Source organism: Camelina sativa, chromosome 18 (genome assembly GCF_000633955.1).
Source record: "Camelina sativa cultivar DH55 chromosome 18, Cs, whole genome shotgun sequence".
Taxonomy (NCBI): Eukaryota; Viridiplantae; Streptophyta; class Magnoliopsida; order Brassicales; family Brassicaceae; genus Camelina; species Camelina sativa.
The window spans coordinates 6,270,051-6,281,376 of NC_025702.1; the positions used below are offsets into that span (position 1 = coordinate 6,270,051).

The 11,326-nt window shown below is 37.0% G+C and overlaps 1 protein-coding gene across 1 annotated transcript; it reads left to right on the forward strand.

The window, feature by feature from the left end:
* Positions 2,090 to 4,079, forward strand: LOC104760703 (allene oxide synthase, chloroplastic). The gene has a single exon (XM_010483669.2). The coding sequence runs from the start codon at positions 2,333 to 2,335 to the stop codon at positions 3,881 to 3,883; it is 1,551 nt and encodes a 516-aa protein (XP_010481971.1). The 5' UTR covers positions 2,090 to 2,332; the 3' UTR covers positions 3,884 to 4,079.

Sequence of the window (11,326 nt, forward strand, 5' to 3'; positions counted from 1 at the left end):
CCGTCATGTAATATAACTCGTTTGTGTTATTTTGAAAATTCAATATGTTTAAATATTAATAATTTTAAACTTTTTATTAAGTTTAGCTATATCAGTTATAAATTATAAACTTCTTAAAATTCTATAATTTACTATATACAGTAAATTTACTTTATATGTATGTTGAACACACACTTTTTATATTAATTGAGTAATATATGTTCGTTTAAAAAAAATCAAATCACAATAAAAACAGGGAAAAATACATATTTTATTAAATTTATGTATTACATGATGATTAACTACATTTAAAATTTAAAATAAAAAAAGATGATAGGAGAATATATTTTTAATATGGAATAAATCTTCTAAATATCTATATTAATTATTTAATATTATATATATAGATATTTAAAATATTTTAATTCTGTTTGGTTATAAGGAAAGTAGAGAGAATAAATTAAACTTGTTTGGATATGAATATAAACATTAAATGATATTAAATGCAAAAACTTTCCAAAAAGTATTTTTGAACAAAAACTGCTGCAAAAATATTAGTATAGACAAACTGAGAATATATATGAATAGTACAAGATATATGATTTCAAGCTGAAATATCTTTGAATTTTAGGGAAGATCTCCCTATTTTCAGATCAATTATATCATTAGCTGAACGCATATAGTATATCCAGATTTCCTGTTTTTCAATATATCTCGATTCAGACCCACATCATCCGGATCCTTGCAAAATGTATATTTGTCCCACAGCAAAAGACATCGAACTCTTCACCTTTTTGTTATTTTGATCTGGAAAATTAAATAATAAAATGAAGTGTGTCTTATTGAACATTTTCTTCAATAAAGTCTTTCAAAACATCGGATATATATGTCTTTGTAATTTCATTTAACTAGATGTCCACCATTAGCCCATGTATAACAAAACCAGATCTGGGTATTTGGAACATAAAAGTATATCAGAGCAAATGCTGAATAGGAATCTCGGATTTAGGAGAGCTAATTTAAAAATATCAAAGACCTAAGTCCTTTTTTTTCCCAAGCTATCATGTTCATCCAAAAATATCGAGTACCATGTGAAAAATTTAGAAGAGAGATTATATTCGCAAAGGATACATCAAAATATTTACATATATAGCAAAAAAAAAACGAAAAAAAAATACAACAAAATACGCTAGGATACAAAACAAACGCTTGGGACGTTTTAGTTTTTATTATAATAACTCAAAATTGGTTATTGAGCCAAATTTCCTAAAAAATATATACACCTTCCATTTAAGCACGTGCGTGTTTGCACAAAATTATTGATTTCACGATTTCAAGATAGTATAAAAATAGCGTAACAAACTCCAAAAAAAATATGGGTAGTAGTAGTAGTACATGATGGGAGGAAATGACTATACAATATCTCTACCTTTTGGAACTCTTCAAATAATATTATATATATTTTCGTCAACTTCAAAATAATTCTTCCATTTATAAAAAAGACTTCATAGATATACTTAAATGTAACATTCATGATCTAATCGAATCAAAGCAAACATAAACAAACGAATCAAATTAATCTAAATCTGAGGCTAACCACATCTCGCAAGTACAAAAAGAGCAACAACCCCTCTATTAAAAAAAAAATTGAGAATAGTAGTGACAGCTTTTATAAATTAAAATTTGAGAAATACAAAAACAAAGCAACAAACAAGTCATTAAAAATATTTGACAAATATTACCAACTTTCTATGACAAAGTTTTTTATATTTCTCATAAGGTTTAAACTATCATTTTAAACAACTAATGCTTTACAAAAAATCTCGATACTACTTCCATTTATAGAAAGACTTAATAGATATACTTACGTGCAATTCACGTCTAATTGAATCAAATCAAATCAATACAAAAAACAGTCGAATTAAATTAACCAAAACCTGAGGCTAAACAATTCTCTTAAGTACATAAAAAGTAAAACAGAGCAACAAGTCCTAAAAACAAATAGTACCAACTTTTTATAAAATGGATTCAAAGCACGTTTCTAATGAGCCGGCCGGTGGTCAGACTCTCTACAAATAGAGATCTCCATCATCACTCTTCTTGGTCACAAAAAGGAATCTTCTCTCCACGCGGACCACGCACTCTTCATTTTCACTATTTCTTTCTATTCTCAATTTTTTCATTTCACATTTGTTTATTTCCATTATAAATACAAATTCCAAGTCGTCTTTATTTCTACACAACAATAAAACCATTCAATACATTATTTATTTCCATTCTTGATCACTTACAAATATCTGTCAAGAAACCAAAAAAGAAAGAAAAAAAGAAAAACAAGTCGCCACTGTTTCTGATGGCTTACTCAGTTTCAACTCCTTTCCCAATCTCTCTTCACCCAAAGACCGTTCGTTCAAGGCCGTTGAAATTTCGAGTTCTGACCCGTCCGATCAGAGCCTCCGGATCAGATCTAGCCGTAGAGTCACGAACCGGATCTAAAGATCTCCCGATCCGTAGCATACCCGGAAGCTACGGTTTACCAATCGTTGGACCAATCAGTGACCGTTGGGATTACTTTTACAACCAAGGACCTGAAGAGTTCTTCAAATCTCGCATCCGTAAATACAACTCTACCGTCTACAGAGTCAACATGCCACCTGGTGCTTTCATAGCCGAGAATCCACAAGTCGTTGCTCTGCTCGACGGTAAAAGCTTCCAAGTTTTATTCGACGTCGATAAAGTCGAAAAGAAAGATCTCTTCACCGGTACTTTCATGCCATCAACTGAGCTTACCGGCGGCTACCGTATCCTCTCTTACCTTGACCCGTCGGAGCCTAAACACGCTAAGCTCAAAACACTTCTTTTCTTCCTCCTCAAGTCAGCTCGAAACCGGATCTTCCCGGAGTTTCGAGCAACTTACTCGGAGCTATTCGATTCTCTTGAGAAAGAGCTTTCCCTTAAAGGAAAAGCCGAATTCGGCGGCTCCAGTGATGCAGCCGCCTTTAATTTCTTGGCTAAAGCTTTCTACGGGACGAATCCCGCAGATACAAAGCTTAAAGCCGATGCGCCGGGTCTCATCACTAAATGGGTCTTGTTCAACCTTCACCCTTTGCTCACTGCTGGTTTACCAAGGGTTATAGAAGAGCCTCTCCTCCACACCTTTAGTTTACCACCAGCGTTGGTCAAATCTGATTACAATAGACTCTACGAGTTTTTCTACGAATCAGCCGGTGAAATTCTCGTTGAAGCCGATAATTTGGGTATCTCGCGAGAAGAAGCGACACACAACCTACTCTTCGCCACGTGCTTCAACACGTGGGGTGGGATGAAGATACTGTTCCCGAATATGGTTAAACGGATCGGGCGAGCGGGTCAAAAAGTCCATATCCGGTTAGCGGAGGAGATTCGATCCGTGATTAAATCCAACGGCGGAGAATTAACGATGGGTGCGATTGAGAAGATGGAGTTAACCAAATCAGTGGTTTACGAATGTCTCCGGTTTGAACCGCCGGTTCCGGCTCAATACGCTAGAGCGAAGAGGGATATGGTGATCGAGAGCCACGACGCGGCGTTTAAAGTGAAAGCCGGTGAAATGCTCTACGGTTACCAACCGTTGGCGACGAAGGATCCGAAGATTTTTGATCGGGCGGATGAGTTTGTGCCGGAGAGATTTGTCGGAGAGGAAGGAGAGAAGCTTTTGCGGCATGTGTTGTGGTCTAATGGACCGGAGACGGAGACTCCCACAGTGGGGAATAAACAGTGCGCCGGTAAGGATTTCGTTGTTTTGGTGGCGAGGTTGTTCGTGATTGAGCTTTTCCGGCGATATGATTCGTTTGATATTGAGGTTGGTAAGTCGGCGTTAGGTAGCTCCGTTAATTTCTCGTCGTTAAGGAAAGCTAGCTTTTAGGAGCTATGGGGTAAGATTGTAATTTGTCACTATGTTCGCACGTGTGTAATCAATCAATCATTTTTTTTTTTTTTTTTTTCGTTCATCTTATTTTCTTGTACTTCGTATGAATTTAATAAAGTGCTGTTTATTTTTGCCAGTACTGTTTTTTTGTAATGTGATATTGCTATGTATTTTTTTTACAATGTTGTTTTAATATCATCCTATACAATTTTATGTTTTTTTGCCTTTTGTGCCGAGAGATGGGGATGATAATTTTGGAGTTTTGCTTTCTATCTCTTTCGTCAAGTGTTGCCTTCTATTGTGTGGAGGTAGTGGAGCCTATCTATGTGGTCATGAGTGTCTCTAAATGTGAGATATTCTAGGTATCTTTATTACAAAGAAGACGCTACATTACATACACTTTGGAGAGAACTTGTGTTGAGAATCGCAGACTCCTATTCACTTATGTAGCGAATCGCATACTGTGACTTTGCCCCTATCTACTTCACAGATCAATATGCATAACATAAACATAACACAGAGATTTAACGAGTTCCCTTCAGCATAGGGTACATCTCGTGTGGGAACCTTTTCTCACAAATATCTACTATCAATCACTCAAGGTTTTACATAGTGTTTTATATACAAAGCTTAGAGAGCAACTACAAGGAAACCAGAAGAAGAAAACATAGAGTATCTAGCTTTTCTTCTTCCCTTCTCTCTGTCTCTGGTTCAGCTCTCCCCTCCATGTATAACCCAGAAACACCTCCAGAACTCCAAAGAAGCAGCTCCACCTTCATATCTCATGAGAGTGTCCTGAAGACATCTAGACAAGGTTATGTCCGGCTCTCAGCCTTTCGACCCCAGCCAAGCTTCTGCTCCTTTATCATGGTTCTGCGCACAGCTTCAAGCTCCATGTACGACGCCCTGTGCATGCTCTCTGCACTGCGTCCTGCGTCTCTGCATCTGTCCCTGCACAGCGCTTTGCGCTGTGCCCTACAGCCGCCACCAAGGTACCACCAGCTTCTTTTGTGCCTTTGTGATTACTCCCTGTCTTGTTTCCTCAACCCTAGCTTCTTTTATATAGTGAAACCCTAGAGCTTATGTTGGTTTACCCTTGCAGACCACACAACCCGGATCCTGTATGGACTTCACACCAATATGGGCCCAGTTCATGGTTTCGACCAAATAAGCCCATATGAAGCAAACATTCACAACAATCTCCACCTTTTGCTTCATTTGGTCCAACTCACAAAATCCCCTATTTGTTTATTCTTTCCTGAGAAGAAAACAAATCTTGCCTTCTCCTGTCGAACCTGCAACTTCCAATGATCTTCATCTTCATCCACCTTAGGAATTTTCTACTCCATCTTCAGCAACTTCAAGAGATTCGCGATTCTCCCTCAAGCTTCCTTCTCCTGATGGCAGTAATCACACTTGTAGACGAACTCTGACCACTGAACCGACATCGTTGAAGAAACCCTTAACAATCTTGATTCATTGATAATCAATACAAAACACAACCAACCATTAATGTTCCTTTGTGTCTTCCTATTTCATCCTTTGACATTGCTCTGAAATTCCCAGCACTTATCGAATCCTTAGACTGTATCATGATTGTCCCTCTGTTCGAACTTTCTGAAATTTCAGTCTGCGAAGCCATACAACTTCTCCCTTGTTCTTGACGGCTTCGATGAATAGCTTACGATTCTCTTCAGCTGTCCCAACAAGTTCGTGTAACTCCTTACACAAATCATCTTCTTCAACCTTGTTTCTCCTGATCTTAGAAACACTTATGAAGACCTTTACTTGATTCTCCTGTTTCTCACAACAGCTCCACCTAGAATCAGAACTTCTGATTCACCCACAGGTAACACAGGACTTGCTTGTGGACCTTTGATCTTGAACCTTTAGAATAGTAAAGCCTGAGATATGAACCTCTTAGAACACGATTACAACAATCATACAACCTCTTCCATGGTTTCTGATAAACTCCACAGACCTGCTATCATGATTGTATATCATCTGTATCCGTCTGCAACCTGATTCACTTGGTCAACCTTTGATTCCTCTCATGTGCACTGAGCTTGAACCAAACTCTCTTGAATCCCATGCAGAATACATGAATCATATATGCTTTAAACCTGAAACAATCCCTGATTCATCTTGTAAAACAATCTCAACCCAATGCATTACTCCTGAGATTGAGTTTACATCCATCTGTTTAACCAACTGACTTATGAACCCAGCTTGTACGATATGACAGTACAACCTCCTGTTCAACCTCATTTTAAAACAGATGCCCGACCAACAGCTTTTGAACCTCTGTTAGTCTCCTTGTAACAGCCTTTAGTGCTTCACTCTAGAATCCCTGAAGCCACACCTACTGTTAACATAATCCTGCAATAGTTCTTCACGTTTGCAGACCTTACCACGAAGAACCTTGGTACCAGCATCGTACCTTTTCTCACTATCCATCAGTACCACCTTGACATGTCTTCACCATTGATGAACCCTCACTTATCCTTCATGTAAGTGACTCTCCTGAGAAAATTAATGATGCTGCTAGACCCACTAATCTTCAGCTAGTCTTGTCTATCAAAACATGCATCTTTAACCACCAGAGATCTACTTGATCTTCCCCTTATACTCACATGCTTCCTTATTAAGTGTCATTTAAAAACACTTAAACTTCCTGCAAGTGATACCTTCAGAAGATTCATCCACCATATCATCTCTGTAGATGCAAACAGACGAACCAAAACTTTTCAGTTCTGATTCCCTTCTCAATGCAAAACCTAACCCCAGTCACCTTGCGCCAACCTTGTAGATTCTTGCACATACTTGCAAACTCTTGCACATTCCTGCAACGTCAACAAAATTCTTCTAGAGATTTTAAGTCACCTTGTAGAGCAAACTCCATCTTGACAAAGAAAAATGTCACTGACTGCAACTTCGACTCTTGGTACTCTTATGCATTCTCATTCACTGTAAACCTACCTAGATTGTAGTCCTTGTAAATCTCTGAACACCTGATCCATTCCTGAGACTTAGCCATTCACCCAATACCTCTCAATTCTGACCACTACAACATGAATTGCGTGGTCCACCTTCATACTCATCTGAATCTTCGACACAACCTGTTGACCTAACAACCCTCTTACACACAGATTCACCTCTAAAGGCGTCCCTTAGTAAATCCGTGACTCTTATAGTTGTACCTTCAACCAATTCCTGAACACCACTACACAGACTTTCAACAACAAAAAAAAAACTGATTTTTCAATAGTTGAAGACGTCTAAATCCTTTTGTTCTCCTAGTGTCTAGATTTCCTAAACTGAAACAGTTTTGAGTATTCAGAAGCTTCATAACAGAACATCACATTTACCTTGTGATCGCAGCGGAAACTGAATTGTTGTTTTGACAAGTTTGAGCCTTTTGGATGATGATTTGATTCCCTCTTCACAGCCATGTGCAAATCACCTTCACACATCCATGCATGAACCTGAATCAAACATTGTAGATAACTCCACCTTAAACCAACCCCATAATTGATTTAACCTTCGATCAAGAACACCTTCAAGATCATGAGTCTTCTGCAACAGTCTTCGGATCCTTCTTCTATGCTTACAACGTTATGCCTGAGTCTGTGAATTCTTGAGCCCAAGCTCTGATACCACTTGTTGAGAATCACAGACTCCTATTCACCTATGTAGTGAACCGCATACTGCGACTCTGCCCCTATTCCTCTTCTACTTCACAGATCAATATGCATAACATAAACATAACACAGAGATTTAACGAGTTCCCCTCAGCATAGGGTACATCTCGTGTGGTAACCTTCTCCCACAAATATCCACTATCAATTACTCAAGGTTTTACATAGTGTTTCATATACAAAGCTTAGAGAGCAACTATAAGGAAACCAGAAGAAGAAAACATAGAGTATCTAGCGTTTCTTCTTCCCTTCTCTCTATCTCTGGTTTGGCTCTCCCCTCCATGTATAACCCAGAAACACCTCCAGCACCCCAAAGAAGCAGCTCCACCTTCGTCTCTCATGAGAGTGTCCTGAAGACACCTTAAACCTAGACAAGGTTATGTCCGGCTCTCAGCCTTTCGACCCCAGCCAAGCTTCTGCTCCTTTATTATGGTTCTGCGCACAGCTTCAAGCTCCATGTACAATGCCCTGCCCATGCTCTCTGCACTGCGTCCTGCGTCTCTGCATCTGTCCCTGCACAGTGCTCTGCGCTGTGCCCTACAGCCGCCACAAAGGTACCACCAGCTTCTTCTGTGCCTTTGTGATTACTCCCTGTCTTGTTTCCTCAACCCTAGCTTCCCTTATATAGTGAAACCCTAGAGCTTATGTCGGTTTATCCTTGCAGACCACACAACCCGGATCCTGTATGGGCTTCACACCAGTATGGGCCCAGTTCATGGTTCAGACCAAATAAGCCCATATGAAGTAAAAATTCACAACAAGTTGGATGGGAGTAAGGGACCATATTCAAATCAACACTTCAATAGAATGCATATCATACCAATGTTCCACTATCATCATTACACATTAGGAGACATTTTGTATATTTAAATCACTTTCCTCTAGGTGTAATGATCAGTTGTTAACATGATACCCTCTAGATTTATATTCCTTCATCATCATTGGTTATCCCACACTATATGTAAGCCCTAAAATGTAACAAAAGTTGGCCAAAAAATATTGTGGATCTAGTGCAAATACACACTTTTCACTGGGCATGTGTATGTTTTAGCACTTCACATGGTTTGATTGTAGATTTTTTGTATACTTTATTAGTTTTAGAGATTTGAACAAAATTGTTATTTCTCGCAAAAATTATTGCCTTATTCTACCAGTTTATGATTACTACTCTGTACTTAGTTTTAAACTGTGAAGATTTATTGACGGGTGGAAATACAACTAATTTTTTGATCGGATGATACTTTGGTTTATGTTTAATAGGAGAGGTGAATGAATGGGTTGACCCCTAAGAGTGAACCCAAGTATAGCGACTATAGTCCCAAGTAGAGTATCTTCAAAACCATAGCTCGAGCATGCACTGAAGTTTGGAATTGTGATTCTAGCCAGGCAAGTGTTTCGAATTCTTCTGTCAAGGTTCACAATCCCAAACTTCCCAAACCAATGATTATCATGACCTTCACGTAGACAGCCTTTCCGTAATGCTCATCATTTTTTTCATGGTATGTCAAGGTAAAGCTTTGAATGCTCATCCAGTTATGATATTTTGTGACCTCAAGTCATCAGATCATACTTTAGAATGTTAGACACTTCATGCTAACATTTCATATGTTTACAAATCCAACAAAAAATGATCCAAGCTCTGAACATATCCGTCTGGAATTCGAACTCCTTTAGTTATCTCTCATACTCAGCCAACTGAAGTATCACTTTAGCTCAAGCCAGTCCATTAGCTATGGGTTCGTCTAAATCGTATAATAGTTTATGTTTAACTCACTTCAATGAGTGGTGGACAAACAAAAAACACTCATTTCAATGGAAATTTCTTATCTTATCTTTATTTGTGATAAGATAATTAAGACTAACTGAATATAATATTGGGATGTTTTTTTTGCAATATATGCCCTAACTTAATTGAAGTGAGTTGAACATAAATAATTTATCTCAATTGTTTTTTTTCTAATTACATTAATTCAATTGTAACTATTATTTGTAATTGTGTAATCAATTTAATTCAGATATATACAATTTCATAAACAAAATAATCTAATATTTTAACATTTGGTCTTTCAAATATATTATATAACTATAAGTATATTAATCTCTTAATAATAATATATGATTATTTTTTAAAGAAAATTTAACTAAAATGAAAAAACATAAATTTGTCAGCCATTGTATAATGAAAGATTCATTAAAATTGAGTAGTATACTAGTATACAACAACAAAAAATAATTGAAAAATAAAAATTTATCAAGAATAAGATATACATATATCACAATTATCTATTTTTAAAATATAATTTTACAATATCAAATCTTAAAATAAAAATGAAATGTATCTTTTTTTTTTGTCAACATGCAATGTATTTTTTATATCCCATCGTTGTCATTCATGGATGATAATCAGGTTGTATATAACTCATTTTTTAGTGATTTAACTTTTTTTTTGTAACACAGAAGTTATCCTTGATATACTCTATATTTACTGTTTTTTGATGGTTGTTATGTTCCATTATACTTTGTTTCATTAGTATTTTAATTGTGTTTTGTTTTATTTACTGTCCAAGTGAGTTTTTTTTTGCATTTCAGAGGTTCTATAGTGTCTTTGGAACCATTTCAGATTAATATAATAAAAGACACACATTTGAATGCAAAGAAAATGATTGATGATTCAGAACCAGTCTGCAGTCCCTCAAAGATCCACTCGTATGAAGACCTTTACTTGGGATTTAACTTCAGTGTTCTTAATCAAAGTTATTGAAAATTGAGTAAGATCTTTGAGGGACTGCATACTGGTTCTGAATCATCAGTCATTTCCTTTGAGGGACTGCAGACTGGTTCTGAATCATCAAAACAGTCCAAATGAGAAATGTCATGGTGGGGATTGAGCAAAGAATCTATGAAAGTTTTCATAAAGTATGGGAATGGCTAAACAATTAAACTCGAGATTGCCCTCATCATAGATTCACCAAGGAAGCTATCTTTAGTATTTTGTATTGTGGAGTGAATAAGGAGCTAAAATTGTCATTGGACATGGCTAGCAAAGAGAGTTATGCAAACCTTACAGTGGAACAAGGAGAGTTACTTGTTGAGAATCTAGCTCAAATTGATGGTAGCTACAGTGAAGGTTATGGGAGTTCTTCAAGGGAGAGTGATGAGCTGAAAAATCCTCCACCTCAAGGAGATGACACTAACACCCTCCTTAGACAACTTCTTGAAGGGCAAGGAAAAAGAGCTATTAAGCTTGCTATACAAATGAAGGCTATGAAAACTAAGGTTTATGACGTCTATAGTGATCTACATGCCAAGATGGAATATTGGGGTTGGGATTATATGTTTGAAAGATGGAAAGATATGTGGTTAAATTCACTATCCGTTTAGAATCTTGAAAGGAACATGAGGGATGAAGATCTCTTCGATTAGTTTTACAAGACGGCTCATGTTGTCCGTAGTCATATCTGCAGGGATCTTGGGACCTATGTTTCTTTTGGCTATGGCTACGTTTTCTTTGCTAATAACTATGATGGTAATTACCAATATTACTCTCTCTTCTGTGTTCTTATTTTTTTCAAAACATCATTACTTCGATGCTCATAAGTTATGTTTTTGCTTTCGGTGTTGTTTGTCAAGAAAAATGACAGAAGTTTCCGCTTGGGTAAAGATTATCGGGGTTTGAACCGAGTCGCTGTAAAAAACAAGTAACCTCTCATGCGGATTGATGAGTTGTTGGATCAGCTGAGGG

Coding starts and splice junctions, on each gene's coding strand:
- LOC104760703 (XM_010483669.2), top strand. CDS start 2,333: ATGGCTTACTCAGTTTCAACTCCTTTCCCAATCTCTCTTCACCCAAAG.